Here is an 18909-nt window from a genome sequence, read left to right as displayed (position 1 = left end):
CAGGGATCTACACCGACTACCAGGACTACTGAGACCCGACCGGCGAAGGTCGAGGCCCCGAGGGCTCGCGGGAGAGCCTTTCAGCTGACTGCGGAGGAGGTCCGCGCTGCGCCCGATGTTGTGGCAGGTATGCTATAATTCACGTATTTACTTTAAAGTCGAAATGTTATGCTTATGTTAATGTATGTGTAGGTACTTTTCTTGTGAACTCTATGCCTGCCCTAGTTTTATTTGATTCGGGTGCGAGTAGATCCTTTGTATCTTTAGCTTTTAGTCAGCATATCAGCATTAGTCGTGAGCCGTTAAGTCGGCCTCTGAGCGCTTCTATAGCGGCCGAGAGGGTGGTTTGTGCCACGGAGGTTCTTTGGGGATGCGTACTAGAGATTTTTGGGGTTGCGTTTCCGATTGACCTAATTCCTATTGCGATGGGGGATGTCTGTGTCATCGTGGGCATGGACTGGTTGAGCCGATTCAGCGTTGTCATCGACTGTGAGCGCCAGCTGGTGACTATACGAGACCCTAGTGGGGGAGTTCTTACGGTATACGGCGAGGGTACCCGTTCAGGATCAGCTTTTTGTTCGGCCGCTAGGGCGAGGCAATGCCTCCAGCAGGGATGTAAAGGTTTTGTGGCGTATGTGATGGATACGCGGGAGGCTTCTGAGAGACCAAGGACAGTGGAGGAGATTCCAGTGGTGCGTGAGTTTCCAGATGTTTTTCCCGAGGAGTTGCCAGGAGTACCTCCTGCGAGGCAAGTGGAGTTTGGTATCGATCTGATTCCGGGGGCTGCGCCTGTTGCGAAGGTGCCTTATCGTCTTGCACCTCCAGAGATGCAGGAGTTGTCCTCGCAACTCCAGGAGTTGCTGGGGAAGGGATTTATTCGGCCGAGTAGCTCGCCGTGGGGAGCACCGATTCTGTTCGTCAAGAAGAAGGATGGTTCACACCGGATGTGTATTGATTACCGGGAGTTGAACAAGGTGACGGTCAAGAACCGTTATCCGTTACCGAGGATCGACGATCTATTCGATCAGTTGCAAGGGGCATCTTGGTTTTCCAAGATCGATTTGAGATCAGGGTACCATCAGGTAAGAGTACGGGATGAGGACGTTCAGAAGACAGCATTCAGGACGCGGTATGGGCATTATGAGTTCGTGGTGATGCCTTTCGGGCTCACCAATGCCCCGGCAGTGTTCATGGACCTCATGAACAGGGTATGCAGGCCGATGCTGGATCGGTCTGTGATTGTATTTATCGACGACATCCTAGTGTATTCGCGAACTAGAGAGCAGCATGAGGGACATTTGAGAGAGGTCCTCGAGGTACTGAGGTCGGAGAAGCTATATGCAAAATTCTCCAAATGTGATTTCTGGTTGCGGGAGGTCCAATTTCTTGGACATGTTGTTAATCAGTCAGGGATATTGGTCGATCCAGCCAAGGTGGAAGCAGTGATGAGTTGGGAAGCACCGAAGTCACCTTCCGAGATCAGGAGTTTCTTTGGGTTGGCGGGGTACTATCGGAGGTTTATTAGGGACTTCTCCAAGATCGCAGTACCGCTCACCAGATTGACCCGGAAGGGTGTTACATTCTCATGGGGACCCGAGCAACAGACTTCCTTCGAGACACTACGCCAGAGACTGTGTGAAGCCTCGGTATTAGCCCTCCCGGAAGGGATGGAAGATTTTGTTGTATATTGCGACGCATCGATTTCGGGACTGGGTGCAGTGTTGATGCAGAGGGGCCATGTGATAGCTTATGCATCGAGGCAATTAAAGCCTCACGAGGCGAGATATCCCATGCATGACTTGGAGTTGGGGGCAGTGGTGTTCGCTCTCAAGATTTGGCGTCACTACCTGTATGGGGTTCGTTGTACTATATACACGGACCATAAGAGTTTGAAGTATTTGATGGATCAACCCAACCTAAATATGCGTCAGAGGAGATGGTTGGACGTGGTTAAGGATTATGACTGTGAGATCCTATACCACCCAGGCAAGGCTAATGTGGTAGCCGATGCATTGAGTCGTAGGGCGGAGAGCACTCCATTGCGAGATGTATGTCTGAGACTGACGGTGATGACTCCGGTATTGGATGCTATTCGTGGAGCGCAGGCCGAGGTTGTGAGATCCGAGATGCAGAAAAAAGAACGGGTCGTTGGGTTAATTTCAGAGTTCGTTAAGGATGGACGAGGACTTCTGACATTTCAAGGTCGGATTTGGGTACCATTCGTGGGCGGTACGCGTACTACTTTGATGGAGGAGGCTCATAGATCGAAATTCTCGATCCATCCCGGTGCTACGAAGATGTATTTGGACTTGAGGAAGGAATATTGGTGGCCTTGTATGAAGAGAGACGTCGCATGGTTCGTTGAGAGGTGTTTGACCTGCCGTAGGGTTAAGGCCGAGCACCAGAGACCGCATGGTAAGTTGCAGCCCTTGGAGATTCCCGAGTGGAAGTGGGAACAGATTACTATGGATTTCATCACCAAATTGCCGAGAACCGCCAGGGGAGTCGATGCAATTTGGGTGATTGTGGATAGGTTGACGAAGAGTGCACACTTCCTTGCCATTAGCGAGAGTTCATCAGCGGAGAAGTTGGCAGAGTTATACGTGAGAGAGGTAATATCTCGGCATGGAGTGCCGATCTCGATTGTCTCAGACCGTGATGTACGTTTCACTTCCAGATTCTGGAAGAAATTCCATGAGGAGTTGGGTACTAAACTACATTTTAGTACCGCATACCATCCCCAGACAGACGGTCAGAGCGAGCGGACGATTCAGACATTGGAAGACATGCTTAGAGCGTGTGTGTTAGACTTCGGGGGTAGCTGGGATGCGCATTTACCCTTGGCTGAGTTCTCCTACAACAACAGCCATCATTCGAGCATTGGTATGCCACCTTTTGAGTTGTTGTATGGTAGGAGGTGTCGGACTCCCATTTGCTGGGGAGAGGTGGGACAGAGAGTGATGGGTAGTACAGAGATCGTACTTCAGACGACCGAGCAGATTCAGCAGGTTAGGCAGAGGTTATTGACCGCCCAGAGCCGACAGAAGAGTTATGCGGACAGGCGCCGGTCCGAGCTTGAATTCCAGGTTGGCGACTTCGTTCTCCTGAAGGTTTCTCCTTGGAAAGGAGTGATCCGGTTCAGAAAGAGGGGCAAGTTGGGGCCCCGGTTCATAGGTCCATTCCGTGTGATTGCAAGGGTAGGTCGGGTAGCTTATCGGTTAGAGTTGCCAGCAGAGTTGGGACAGATTCACAATACCTTTCACGTATCGCAGTTGAGGAAGTGTATAGCCGATGAATCGGCAGTGGTTCCGTTAGAGGATATTCAGGTGGATACGAGCCTGAATTACGCCGAGAGACCAGTAGCTATCAGGGATCGGAAGATCAAGGTTCTGCGGAACAAGGAAGTACCTCTGGTGTTGCTTCAGTGGCAACACCGGAAAGGATCGGAGATGACTTGGGAGCCGGAGCGTGAGATGCGGGAGCAACATCCGGAGTTATTCGTAGAGTGAGGCTTCGAGGGCGAAGTCTAGTTCTAGTGGGGGAGAGTTGTAACAGCCCGGAATTTCAGGTATTGCTTTAATATTATTTTGGGGCATTTTAGGAAGGGACTCGGCGAGTTGGAGCCAGACTCGCCGAGTAGGGCCCCAGACTTGGTCGCGGGTTCGCGACTACGCTGTTCAGCAGAAACCCTAGCCGTTTGGTTTTGGATCGTATATAACGTCCCATATGCCGTCATTGTCCGTCTTTTGGCCGATTGAGAAGAACCCTAAGCGTCTGTGGACTTCTAGAGCAGGAGTGAAGGCTATTGGGACCTTGAAGAAATTGTTAGGCAAGAAGAAGAAGAGTTTTGGCCAAAGGAATATCAAGGGGATCGAGTTCTGAGGTTTGGGGACACAGAGAGGGTGTTATTCAGGTAATATTTCGGATCATTTCTACTATATTGATGTGTGCACGAATTTAGGGTTTATGAAACCCATTTGGTGATTAGATGGATTATTATATTGTTATCCAAACGTTTGTAACCCAGTAATAGGATGTTTAGAGGTCCAGAAGGTCCCATGATTGTGCATTTCGGGACCATACGTATTTCAGGAAGCAGTTTGATCGACTGCATGGCATGGACTCGCCGAGTCCAATGAACAGACTCGGCGAGTGGCTTGAAGATTGACTGGGACTCGCCGAGTTGTTCTTCAGACTCGGCGAGTGGCTTGAAGATTGACTGGGACTCGTCGAGTTGTTCTTCAGACTCGGCGAGTGGAGTCGGGGTGGCCCCGCGATTCTTCCACGTGGATCTCGTCGAGTCAAGGGGGATACTCGACGAGTAGAAAGGGAACAACAGGGAAAGTTGGGGAGGACGTCTAGACTCGTCGAGTCGCCCTTGCACTCGACGAGTCCGGTCAAGTTGACCGTTGACCAGAGTTGACTTGCATGTAATTTCTTAGGGTCAGTGTCTTGGATGATAAGGGTATTAATAAGGGTATATGGTATTATAGGGAGTCTGCGGATCGGCGGATCGAGTGCGAGTGGTTTCAAGAGTTGATAGTTTTCATTACCACGAGGTGAGTCTTCTCACTATACTACACCCAGAAGGGTTTGACTGTGAGACCGGAAGGTCGAATATGATATGTGTTATTTATGCTATAAATAGAAAGGTAGTTGCTATGCATGATATGTATGTTTATACCGGCCGAAAGGCGATATGTTATGTGATAGAAAGGTCAGGTATGATGTATGATATATGTGTTATGTGTGCTAGATTAAATGTATTATGTGTCGTAAATGTTATGGGCCGGAAGGCAATATGTTATGGGCCGGAAGGCAATATGTTACGGGCCGAAAGGCAATATGTTATGGGCCGGAAGGCAATATGTTATGGGCCGGAAGGCGATTATGTTACGGGCCGGAAGGCAATGTATTGTGGACCGGAAGGTCAGGGCCTGGAAAGGCGTATATGTGTAAGTCGTATACTGGGGAACTCACTAAGCATTTATGCTTACAAGTTGTTATGTATGTGTTTCAGGTACTAGCAAGGACCGTGGGAAGGCGCCGGCATGATGCATACACACTACTGCTATTTGAGATCTTGGGGATTTTTATATATGTATTTGATGTGAAACATGGAATAAATGTTATTGGTTGAGTAAAATCACTTTATTTTAAATGAAAATTTTATTTGAAAATTTGCGTTGTTACAGGTAGCTATTCTAGAAAGGAAGGTGAAGATTTTACGCAACAAGGAGGTACCTTCGGTAAAGGTACAGTGGCAGCTACGGAAGGGATCCGAGTGGACCTGGAAGTCGGAGGCTGAGATGCGGGAGCATTATTTGGATTTGTTTGTTGTAGCAGACTTCAAGGATGAAGTCTAGTTTGAGTGAGGGAGAGTTGTAACATCCCGTGATTCCATGATTTTCAAATCCTTCCCCTCGGTAATTAATATGTCATGTTGGTCTTTGAATTTGGTGGAACTTAGCCCTAAGAGGCCCGAGGGGAAAATTGGTAATTTTGGTTGGAGGCGGAGTATGCTAGGCGTACATATGAATACACTAGGTGTACTAGGGCACACCCTAGTATGTTAGGCGTACACATATGTACATAGGGCATATGTTTGTCTGATTGCAACACTAACTTTTAGGGTTTGTTGGGTATTTAAACCCCATTATGGACCCTTTACCCCCATCCTTTCAGCCTCCAAGTCCTGAGATTGTTTTTGGCAAAACCTAGCTTCTCTTTGGTGTGTGTGGGTGTGTATGAGCTAATAGTGTGTTATTGTGTGGTTGAAGAAGAATAAGTTGCATGAAGGTGTTTAGAGAGTGAAGCAAGTTTGTAGATCTGGGATCATCTGGTCATTTAGAAGCTCCAGAAGGTAAAAAGTTTCTATCTTTGCGTTTTTATTGTGTAGATCTTGTTTTGATAGCTTTTTGGTACTCTTCTTGTCCTAAAAGTCCCAATATTGTGCATGCTATGTTTTGGACGTTTTAAGTTGTCCTTTCAGACCTTAAGAAAGGTTCTAAGTGATAAAAATGAAGTTCCAATGGCAAGAACCGTCCCATGCATTTGGTAGAAAGGTCTTATTGGGCTAAGATCTTGTATTAAGAACTTTTGGATGTCTAAAGTTGTAAATTTGGAAACTTATGACTCTAAGGTTTATTTGGATCATGGATCTGAAGTTAGGGCTTAAGTGCTTAATCCATTAAGCACTTATTGGAGTTTTGGAATCTATGAGGGTATGCCCCGCATATAGAGAAGTATGCCCTGCGTAGGAGGTCAGCGCTCCCGTTTCCGGTCAATGAGAGGCTCCAGTACGCCCCATATAGCCTCGGAGTACTCCCAACGTACGTCTTCTGATGGGCCTTTGCGAGTTGGGTTGTAGTTTTGGGCCATCTTTGGACCAGTTCTTCTTGGGCCCTTGTTGGACTGTCTGAGTAGGAGTGTTGGACCAGTTAGAAAGTTGGACCTTAGGATAAGGCCCAATAAGGAGTTAGGCCCAATTTGGAAAATTAGGCCAATCATGGGCCTTTAAGTAATTGGGTCTTTGGATGTAAGATTTAGACTTCGGCCTTGGCCTAATTAAGGAAAGGGTGAAGTGAAAAATTACTCTATGTTTAGGCTCTTACCCAAGAAGTGGTGTTCCAATTATTGATTTAGTGTTCGTTTATTCTAATAATTCGGGATTTTCGGTCAGTCAGCAATCGGTGGTTTCAGTTCAGTTTGACATTCTGAGGTGAGTCTTCCTCACAATACTTTCGAGTCAAAGGCACAGAGGTGGTCCATTTGTTTGATAACCTGATATTGTTAATATGTTGAGTATGATATATATATATATATATATATATATATATATATATATATATATATATATATATATATATATATGCATGCTAGTCTTGTTATGCTAGTCTGGTAGATCTGTAGGACTACCTATGAATTGCTTGTTTATCTGCTTATGATATTATCTGTTATATGTCGACATATTGTGTGGGTTGGGTTGAGGTTGTACTGCTTTGTGTTGTAGCCAACAAACCCCAGAGGATACCAGATATGAGTTGAGGGCCAGGGAGGGCATGTTAGACTCATACTGAGGGCTCATGGGCATTCCAGATACGAGCTGAGGGCCAAGTACGGCATACTAGACTCGTACTGAGGGTCGTGGAGCAAGCCAGACATCAGTTGTACACCAAAAGGGCAAGCCTCTTAGCTATGGACCCCTTACATGCAAATATTATATATGTACTATCTGTTATGTATTGGTATTTTCGACGAACTCACTAAGTTTTAGGCTTACATTTTTGGGTCATGTTTCAGGTACTTCATAAGATCACAGGAAGGCAAATGAGTGATTGTGCACCTCCTCATGTTTTGTGTTATGATTTCTCGGAAAACTCTAATGTGAAACTTATTTTGAAACAATTTGTAAACATTGATGATTTGGGGTTCGCTTTAAAAAGTTTAAATTGTTCATGAATCTTATAAACGTTACACTTCCGTAACTAGCAATTTGACTAAAAGCCAAACCCGATCAATAGTCAACGGTCAAAGTCAACATCAGTTGACCTCTACGTTGTGGCCATCCATTGTCCACATCATGGCACCTTCTTGACAAAACAATCATGATTTCCAATTTCACCACGTCGTGGCAACCGGTTGAAAATAGCTTATTTCATTATGCTCTTAATACTTCAAGCTACTCATTTATACTTTCCAGAAAGCTTCCTTGTACCTAAAACATCATAAAAATCGTTGCTTTATAGACATGCATGTCTTATGCTTAAGCTATGTCAAATGGAGATAAAATGAACTAAAACTCATGAAAGATTCTCCAAAACTCATACAACTTCTAGATCCAGAAGATATGGTGACCAAGGGACCAAGCTAAGCTATAAAGTTGCAAACTTTGTCTCATTTAACCAACCACCAAAGCCAAAAATGAGTCAAATCATGAAGAAAAACCTAGATCTAAGAATATAGAGCCAAAAAGGGGGAAACTTGATGACTTACAAAGAGTCTAGAAGATACACACAAGCAGGAGAAACAATTTGCTTAGAGATCTATTCATAAAAAAACTCGTTCTTCTTACTTTCAATATCACAAAACACCAACAATGAGCCAATAATTTCAAAGATAGGCTAGGGTTTAACAATGATTCCTTGAGAGGTGATCGAGGCTAAGGAGAAAGGAAACCCTAGATATCACTTCCCTTAAATAGTGCACAAAACCTAAAAATCGAGGGTTTGTATATCAGTCGTCACCATGTCGTGGCAATCCGATTGCCACATCGTGGTGCCCTTTAATGTAACATGCAATTTATGTTGAATGGCATGCCGTGGTGACCCCTCCACCACGTCGTGGCCAACCAAAAATCTAAAATTTTCAAAGTGAAATTCATACTTGAAACAGGGTGTTACGACTAGGGTTTGTAAATCAACTAACAACACGAACCCATAATACATGGTTTTATAGTAAAAGCAAGTTTGTAAGAATCCCTAAAATTCAGATATTTCACTCAATCTACATAAATTTAAAGTATATTCGATATCCCGATATCAGATCTACTAACTAACTACGCATATATCTATAAATACAAAACATGAGATTATCATGTTGATGTGACTTCGTGTACAAGACTTCACGCTGAGGATGTTGGCGATGAGAGATGTTAGCATGACTTGGAGCTAATGATATGTTAACGTTGATGAAAGTCAATTTGAATTGGTTTTGCTTCATCAGATTCTAAGGTTCGGCCTTACATGGTTTCAATGTGTGATGTCTTGTTCTTGGGATAAATTTAATTTGTGGGCTAAAAGCTAGGATAAGGTAATTAGATATACTAAGGATATATTAGATATGGAGTTGCTAGAAGTCATGGGAGGAAAGATTGAAAATGAGTAAAGATTGAAAAATGTCAGAAGATAATGGACATGGGCTCGTATAATTAAATCTTAATAAACACACAAATCTATTTACATATGGGTTGCCCATATTCGTATTCGAATTTCTGAATCGGTTAATATAACTACTCTCATCTGTTGAAGTGTTCATTACACAAACAATTTCTCTCACACTCTCAACAACGGCGACCCTAGGGTCATGTGGGTGTGCGGTCATATTGGACCTCTAATTGTAAGGGGCCTCAGATTGAGAATATCCTTAAATATTGTATTACTAAAAAAATTTAGAAGAAAATAAAAATAATATACGAATTAAAGTATAATTGTATGTTACAAATCTCATTTATATTATTAACAATAAAAATTCTGTTTGTTAAAGTAGTAGATTTTTTTTGTCTTTAGCATTAAGAAATTTCTTTAATAACATTTAACTGTACGAGGTCTTAATTTAATTTTTATACAGGATCTCCAAAATTCAAAATTTAAGGGTGTGACTCTCAAGAAACTCTTTTGTTTTCTTGTTTCTCTTAGTTTTAGGGTTTACTCTTCGCAAATCTATTTAGATCTTCACTGATATCATTAGGTTATGATTTCATGTTGTATTCTTTTTCCGTTTATTGTTTGAGTTGAGATTTAGTTATCAATTCATTGAAACTTCTTAAAGTTAAGTTCATATTTTATGAATCAAAAAGTGTGTTTTCTGTTTAAAACCCATATTAAAGTAACCTATTAAATGACCAACTTAAAAGAGCTTCTAACAAAACAAAATAAACCTTCTAACATATAACAAAATCAAAAATTGGTTAGAAATATTCCAAGACCATTTCAACGATAAAACAGAGATTTTAATTACCAAAAAAAAAAACTTTTGAAAATTTGTTTTTGGTTATTTTCGTAGATAATTAAAATCTACGTTTTCACTATCTGCAGAAACAAAAAATTAAAATTTCTTTTTCTTTCATAAGACATCTCCTATCACTTACATCTATCATTTTACAATAATGGCATGTAATTTGACTAATTTCACACATGTCATTGCATAATTTGATATCTAATGACCTGATTAAATATAGAAAAAAAATACTGGTATAGAAATTATTTGGGGTTGAATTCCAAAATATAGACACAAAAAATTGAATTTACGGGTATAAACATGGATTTCAATCCACTGTAGCTCTACGGTATGGCAAAATCGTAAATAAATGAGGGAATTAAAAAAAAATAACTTAAAGATCCATTCCACGGAATTAGCTCCGAGAAATGGATCTTTAGTGGGAAAAAAATCACCTATAATGATTCTTTTATGGAAAGATCTGAAATAAAAAAACCAATTTTTTTCCACCTTACATTCATTCCAAACATTGTCAAGAAAAATTCATACTGTTATAATCTTTTCTTAAAAATAATTAGTTAGGAATAAATATAAACCCCGAAGAATCAATTTGAAATAAGAATTCTATCAATTCCTCGGAGCTATCTCCGCGGAATGAGTTCATTCCTCGGAGGTAGCCCCCGGAATGGATCTTGAGTTTTTTTTTTTAATTCCTCCATTTATTTTCGATTTTGTCATTCCGCGGAGCTATATCTGTGGAATCTATGTTTATACTCGAAAGTTCAATTTTGTGTCTCTATTTTAGAATTCAACCCAAAAAATGTCTATAGCGGATATTTTTTAGTATTTATCTTTATCTCTTAATATTAAGATAATTAAAGGTTAAAGCCCTATTTAATAAATATATCATTAATCCTTTTGTAAAAAAAAAAAATAATAATAATAATAAGTGTTTTCTTACTTTACCCCAAAATGCAAAGACAGAATACCTGTGTCCCCGTTCCTCTTATCACCTTCCATTTGCAATTTCCTCCATACTTCCAGGCTTCAAAGATCTCACCTTCTTCCTCCATACTACATTCTTCCACTCACTCAGCCCAATGCACACCGTCCTCATTCCATGGATCTGTAACATTCATATATAAAAAGCAACTGCTGATCGCCTTCAAGTTTGGATCTAAAGATATCTTGCAAAGATCTTTAATGGGTTCTTTTAACAGAATCAAGAAATTTCTTGTCATTTCATGCTTGATTTTTGAATTTGGTCATGGTTATTATCTTCCTGGTAGTTTCCCACATAAATACGACGTAGGTGATCAATTATCCGTAAAAGTAAACTCTTTAACCTCCATTGATACAGAAATCCCATATGGGTATTACAGTTTACCCTTCTGTAAGCCTCCTGATGGCATCAAAGACAGTGCTGAGAATCTTGGTGAGCTTCTAATGGGAGATAGAATCGAAAACTCCCCGTATCGGTTTAAGATGTTCAAGAATGAGACCGAGATCGTAATGTGTACAACGAATCCTATATCACATGATGAATACCAAACTTTGAAAGAACGAATCGATGAAATGTATCAGGTTAATGTGAATCTTGACAATCTCCCAGCGATTAGGTATATGCAAAGAGATGGATTTTATGTTAGATGGACTGGCTATCCTGTTGGAATTAAGGTTCAAGATGCTTATTATCTTTTTAATCATCTGAAGTTTACAGTTTTGGTTCACAAGTACGAACACGATAACGTTGTTTCGGTGGTTGGGACTGGAGATGGAGAGCTCATCACACCAACCAACGAAACCATGGGTGATGGTTACATGGTTGTCGGATTTGAGGTTGTTCCTTGTAGCGTCAATCATGATCAAGCTTTACTGAAGAACATTACACCATATGGTACATACCCAGCTAAGATCAAATGTGATCCGGTTTCCGTAGGGATGATGTTGAAAGAAAACGAGCCGGTTAGTTTTACATATGAGGTTTCTTTTGTTAAAAGTGATATAAAATGGCCTTCGAGATGGGATGCTTATTTGAAGATGGAAGGTGCAAAAGTTCATTGGTTTTCAATTTTGAATTCGTTGATGGTTGTGACATTTCTTGCTGGGATTGTTCTTGTGATATTCTTGAGGACGATTCGTAGAGATTTGGCTCGTTATGAGGAGTTAGATAGGGAAGCGCAGGCTCAAATGAATGAGGAGTTATCTGGGTGGAAGCTTGTGGTGGCTGATGTTTTTCGGCCACCAGAAAACTCTCAACTGCTGTGTGTAATGGTGGCTGATGGTTGTCGGATCCTTGCAATGGCTATTGTCACCATCTTCTTCGCTGCTCTTGGGTTCATGTCCCCAGCTGCTCGTGGCACTCTCATCACAGGTTTGCTTATAATTAATCACTTAAACAACTATGTCTTCAATGATGCCAAACTCGATCATTAATCAGACAATATATATAAACCAAATGATGAACACTATTTTCATATATATGTAGGTATGCTTATGTTCTATGTGTTTCTCGGCGTTGTTGCTGGTTACGTGGCGGTGTGGCTATGGAAAACCCTAGCAGCCGGTGAACCTCGAGGGTGGTTTTCAGTGTCATGGAGAGTTGCATGTTTCTTCCCCGGTATTTCGTTCTTAATCCTGACGATATTAAATTCGCTCTTGTGGGGAAGTGGTAGCACCGGTGCTATTCCATTCACCACCTTTTTGGTTCTGATCTTGATGTGGTTTTGTATCTCGGTGCCATTGACGTTGATCGGCGGATTAGTGGCCACAAAAGGTCGATATATGGAGTACCCAGTTCGCACAAATCAAATCCCTAGAGAGGTCCCACCTCAAAGGTTCCCATCTTGGGTCTTAGTTCTAGGAGCTGGAACTCTTCCATTTGGTACTCTTTTCATCGAGTTATTCTTCATTATGTCAAGCATTTGGCTTGGTCGAGTTTACTATGTTTTTGGGTTTTTATTCATCGTTTTGATCTTGCTTGTGACTGTTTGTGCTGAGGTGTCATTGGTACTCACTTACATGCACCTTTGTGTTGAGGACTGGAGGTGGTGGTGGAAGTCGTTCTTTGCATCTGGTTCTGTCTCTCTTTATGTGTTTTTGTATTCGATTAACTATCTTGTTTTTGATCTAAAAACCTTGAGTGGCCCTGTATCCGCAATGCTTTACTTGGGTTATTCGTTGTTCATGGTCACGGCTATGTTGCTTGCTACGGGTGCAGTTGGATTCTTGACATCTTTCTTCTTCGTTCATCGCCTTTTCTCATCTGTTAAGATAGACTAAACAATTGATAAATACTTTTTACATTCGTTTTATCGGAATGATATGTGTTCGTTTTAAGTTAATAATGATTTGGTGCTGTTTAAACGGACATGTTTTCTTGATTCCATAGTTAATTATGTATGAGCTACAAGAATTTACTTAGAAATAGAAGTAATGTGAATACAATGACCCACTTATGTCTTTCCTGTCTATAGATGATCCATTATTATAAAAGCTGTTGCTCAAACCAAAATATGTTCCTTAATAAGCATAATCTGGTCCCAGTTTTTAATTTGTTTGCAACCGAATTAGCAAAGAAGGTGGTTGTTACTAATGAGGCTGATGCTAACTCAAATATTAGCGTGTGTATCTCTTAGTGGTTGTTAGAGTAGCAATGGAGTTAATTGTCATATAGCTGCTAATTAGAAAATCAAATTGAGTCGTTGGTAATGTAAGAATCTAGGAACAATATGTACTTTATTGCTTGTCATAAGCACTAGCAATGAAAGTAATATTGATCACTAATTACTTGTTTAGCAACGAACTGTTAGTTATTGCTATGGCTTAAAACAATCACCCCGGAAATGGTACAAAACTTCTTGATGTTCCAAGACTCTAAGCAATATTAGGTTTTGATTCTTGTGTATACCTCAAAATCAATAAGGGTCATCCTATATATTTACTACTTTTTGTTGATTTTTGTGCTTACTTGTACTACTATTTCCACACTAAAAAACAATTTAGCCAGGAAATTGGGACAAAAGACTTAGGGTCATAAAAAGAAGATTATTGGAATGGAGATTTTAAGAAATCGATCCGTAGGCAGGTGTCAAGAAAGGAGTATTCTTATATACGAGATCAAAACGATGATTACATTACATCATAAAATACAAGCTAGTAGCCTTTATATTTATAGGCATTAAAATGGTACAACCCTAACAGGCCTAAACATAGAACTTGACCAGGTCCAAGAAAGTCCACCTTCGATGCCAACTACAGCACCAACTATAACACCAACTTTAGGAACATCAAGTCACATTTAACAATCTCACCTTGATTTGAGTATTCTCCAAGTTCTGAAAACCAAGATCTTCCTATTCTAAGTTGTCTTTGTGATTCTTGTATAGAAGACCAAGGCTTGGCCCCTGACATTTGTATGAAAGACCAAGGTTTAACCTCTGGCATTTTCATGGAAGACCAGGATTTTGGCCCCTGGTAATAGCATGGAAGACCAAGATCTGGCTCATGGCACTTGTACAAGTAAAGACCATGATTTGGCCCATAACAAGAAATAATTGTAAAGCTATAAGTTGGCCCATACCATTCACCTGTGTAACATCCCAAAATTCAAGCCCAAAAATTTCATTTTGATTAATTAACTCATAAAACATTCATTAGAAAGTATTGTATAAACACCGCATCTCAAAACCAAGTATCATATTTGAAACCCACAACCATGAACAAATGTCATATCAGAGTACAATCCCAGAAAACACCATGCAGAAAAATCATATGTATGTGTGTGATGCCATGCTACGCCGTCGGCTTCTTCCCCTTAGACGCAGAGGTACCTGAAACCAAAAACTGAAACCGTAAACACAAAGCTTAGTGAGTTCCCCCATCATACCACATACCATACAATACCATCGGTATCTTTCAACCGGTAATCATCATCGGTATCTTTCAACCGGTAATCGTCATTGGTATCTTTCAACCGGTAATCGTCATCGGTATCTTTCAACTGGTAACTGGGGACTATTCCACCCCCTACCACTAGCATACGATAGCAAGATAAAAGCACACATTCAGACATATTCGGGTACTGACCTACCCCCTTGGTCCTAAGGACCACTATCAGGGAAACTATCCCTATCATGTAACATATCATATAGATATAACTCATAACCAAACGCATACCAGACCAAGATAAATTATCACAAAGAAAATTATCTTCTAAATACTCCTCAATGGTGGGCCTGCATTGTGGCCTTAGACCCACCTGATAAGTTATAAAAACTCTTTGATCGATTAGATCTTTGTAACAGATAAATAAAGAACGTAAAAAACAGTGAAATAAAAAACAAGTATGGATCTGAATGAGTCAAATGATTAGATTAACTCAATCCTTAGCAGAGCTCGATTAAGAACTTCCACTATAGAGGATTCTAGGGTTACAAAAACAAGAACGATGAATACGCTTGAAAATACTTATCTAATCCTCTCGTTCTAGGATGCATGCAAGCATCTATTTATAATAAACCCTACATAAAACTCACGGATGGACAGGCCCATACCGGAGACAAAACACGGACTAGCTAACGAGCCCAATAGACACAACACTAAGCTGGACCTAAAAATCTCCCCCTTTGCGTCAATTTGGAGCGAGACTATCATTTCTTCTTGCTTGGACCAGCTGCTGGAACTTTCTTGGTTGTATCAAACAGACGCTAGATCAGGGCGAGAATAGTCTGTCTGAAGCGAATGTACCATTGAATCATATCATCAAAGTACTTCTTGTCATCCGCTGAATTTTGCTTGCACCGATGGATGATCCCTAAGACATGTTCCAGACATGTAGTGGTATAGAGATGTTTGTCTGCCAAAGCGAAAAGACATTTCTGGCCTTCGTTTCTGGTAAACATAACGGAGTTTCTCTTTGGATCTATCTTCCCCATCTGCATCATGTTTAGGTCACTTGCTGAGCCAACATGAGATATGGTAGGCTTTTTCTTGAATACAGTCGCTATCTCCTGACCCATCTTGGCAACTTCCATAATGTAACAAACAAGCATCCTCTTGATGTGGTCTATGATCGGACCATATTCTGCTTCATTAGTAAGAAGGATGTTGTGCAAGATGATCCAGTCATGTGGATTCAAGTTGGGAAGATCAGCAAGCGAGATGGCATGTTCGGTCTTGGCAGATCCTCTCAGCACCTTAAACCGAACGTTAGTGAAGTTTCCTTCCTTCTACGGCTTTAGAACCCGAACATTGATAATCTTCTGAGCGCTCCATGTTTGGTACTGTGGTTAAGCGGCCCTCAGATAGAAATCAACTAAGTCCCTGTCAACCTTTGGATGTGGATGAGGGAACTCAGTAACATTGTCAAAGGCATGAAATACGAACACCTTTCGGGTCAGTGGCATATCGAACTGAGAATCGATAGTATTAGAACGATCTAAAGAGATCACCGGTTCTAGCCACAAGATGTTGGGTGTTTCGATGGCTTCATTCAGCAGCTTTTCAAGAGCCCAAGGAGGAAAAAGAGTTTTCCTGCTCTCGAGAAGGTCGTGAGCTTCTTTCTGTCTTCTTTCGGCTTCTTCAGCCTCTCTAGCTACACAAGCACTGAGATCAGCATCTTTATCTCGTCCATGCTTCTTTAGAAGGTCGGCAATGGTCTCCTTATCTTCATCATCGCTCTACTCAGCAATTTTCTTGCCCTTGTCTTTAACACCGGAACCTGAGGGTTGGCCTGTAGGAGGAGGTTCGGTTGTTTGTGTTGCTGTTGAAGAAGGAGGCGGTTGAGATACATTCTCTTTTTCTCCCCCTTGTTTTGGAATGGACATGAAATCAAGGAGCCCTTCAATCTTGCTCAGTAGAGAGAGGGCAGGAGCAAGCTTTTCTGCAAGAGTTCGCCTGACAGAATAGTTGAGTATCGGGTCATGTGCTTCCAGGATGTTGGATATGGCTGAGTGGACATCCAAAACACACGAAGAAATTATCTCTCTTTCAGATCGAAGAGACTCAATCTCCTTTTGTGAGTTGGAGAGGTGAATACTCTTGACCTTAAGAGTGGTGGTCTTCCGAGCAAGAGCATCCATGAGGGAGTTCTCAGCAGCTAGATCGTCTTGAAGCTTGGCGAGGCGCTCCTTAATGGTTGTCTTGAAAGCTGAGTTGTCGTCAGAGAGAGTTTGACGAAGAGAAGCAAACGACTTTAGCTCTGATGCAACTGATGTAGCCAGCTGGTTGACAAGGGGTTCCAGCTTTGTTTTGGTGGCTTCAGCATTTTCCTGTAATGATTGTAATAAAGAAGACGCATCAGTGAATATTTTATCGACTTTTTCGGTCGCTGCCTCACAGGCTTTGGTTGAGGCATCAATGGTTGCAGTAGCGGAGTCTAGAGAGACTTGATGAGCTTTGGAAAAAGCATCAACAATCTTTTGAATGGCAGCTTCAGAGATGGTAGACTGGGATGAAGAAGAGGAGGCGATGAGCGAATCGATCTTGTCGTGAAGCTCCTTGAGATGCCTCTTGGTAACAGGAGCATCATCGTCGTCGTCACTTTGTACTTGAAACGGACTGTAATAGACCGAATCAAAAGTCATATCCTCCCCGCCGAGGAATGGTTCTTCATCCTCTGCTGCCTGAGCAGGAGATGATGGTGATGGTGAGGCTGGAGGCTCAGTATTTGTAGTAGGTTCGGGTTGGGTGGTATGTTTGGTAGTCGGTGAGGGTTCGGGGGCTGAAGTGGCTTTGGGTGCGTCAGTATGAGCCCCCGTATCAGATACGTTGGTTATTACGTCTGCAGTGGTGGTGGTTGCTTCGGTAAAGATGGGTGGTGGTACTGGGATGGAGGTGGATGGTATTTGAGTGGTGGATGTTATGGGGGGAATAGAAATAGGATTTGTAACTGGTGGAGAAGAGATTGGAAAAGTTGAAAAGTGAGCTTCTGGAGTAGGCGGTCGTGGTGGAGTGTTACCACGAGGAGATCCATCAGAGGCAGAATTCTCTTCCTCAGATTCGCTTGAGGAGGAGGCGATTATCAGCTTTCGCCTTGGTTGAGTTTTTCTCTTCTTCATTGGAGGGGATTGGGCAGCCTTGGTGGTTTTTCTTTTCTTGGGAGAAGGGCCTTTCCCTCCCTTTGCAATCTGCTTGTCTTTGCCCTTGTCAGTCTTCTTTCCTTTTGCAGCAGGCTTGTCAGCCTCATGAATAGACTTGAGCATCTCAGGAGTAAGCTCTCTCGGACCAGAGCATCGAAACTCCTTGTAGGTGCGAATAATCCTGTTGTCGGCAGGGACATCTCCATACATCGTCTCTGGGATTGAGCCAATAAATTGAAATTTTGAGGCATCAGAGACAATGATCTTCGTGGTATGGAAAGTAACAATCGAAGACATTGGAGAACCAGCAACAATGGGGACTTGATACTTGTCCATCACCCATTTTGTAATGAGAGTCCAAAATCGAGCATAGGAAATCTCGGAATGTCGAGAAGTAGAAGACAGACTCTGAATGAGTTGTTGCCATAGGACCGACCCGTAGTCCAAGTTGATACCATTGTAGATCTCGTAGAGTATCGAGATGAACAGACGACTTGCTTCGTCTGATCCAGCACTTCGTTTAGACAGACCCTTGAATAGTACTGTAAACAACCCATTCCACTGAGGAGGCAGGCACGATTTCTTGAATTTCGTGACTGTAGTCAGCACCTCAGTGTACCCCATGTTGTAGAATATTGAAAACAGGTGACCCACCGGAATCGATTCAGGGTTAACCCTAGTTGAATCAGGTTCAAACCCCAAAATCGAGCAAAAACGTTGCTTGGAGATCGACGCCTTGTGATCGAGCATGTCGAAGAAAATCCTGTCGACTGCCTTGTCGTAATGAGCAGTGGCGAAGATCTGAGATAAGAACTCCATAGGAACTGCTTCAACCTTGGTAAGAGCAGGAGCAATCGGCGAGAAATTGAGACACTCGATTATCGGTAACATGAAAGCGTCATACACCTGAGGAGTAAGATCGATGATCAAACTCTGTTGGGGACGAATCAGCAAGATGTGAGAGGTTGCATGAACTGATGAAGAATCCGCCATTGTTGTGAAGAAGATGGTAGAGATGATGAATAGTAGAATGCTTGAGGGTTTCTTGCTCTCTGAAACATGGGGGCAGTAAAGAGGTAAACAATGGTTTACGTTACCTTTTATACTGTAA

At 42.0% G+C, this 18909-nt stretch overlaps 1 protein-coding gene across 1 annotated transcript; it reads left to right on the top strand.

Moving 5' to 3' along the window:
• Positions 1-10725: 10725 nt before the first annotated feature.
• On the top strand, positions 10726-13032 carry LOC145051059 (transmembrane 9 superfamily member 11-like). Its single transcript, XM_078999207.1, has 2 exons — positions 10726-12091; positions 12206-13032. Exons 1-2 carry the CDS (start codon positions 10921-10923, stop codon positions 12997-12999), a joined length of 1965 nt encoding a protein of 654 aa, XP_078855333.1. The 5' UTR covers positions 10726-10920; the 3' UTR covers positions 13000-13032.
• The last annotated feature ends 5877 nt before the right edge of the window (positions 13033-18909 follow it).

This window comes from Lactuca serriola, chromosome 5 (assembly GCF_051521515.1).
Source record: "Lactuca serriola cultivar US96UC23 chromosome 5, Lser_US96UC23_V15, whole genome shotgun sequence".
In the NCBI taxonomy this organism is placed as follows: domain Eukaryota; kingdom Viridiplantae; phylum Streptophyta; class Magnoliopsida; order Asterales; family Asteraceae; genus Lactuca; species Lactuca serriola.
This window is presented reverse-complemented; position numbering and strand designations above follow the sequence as displayed.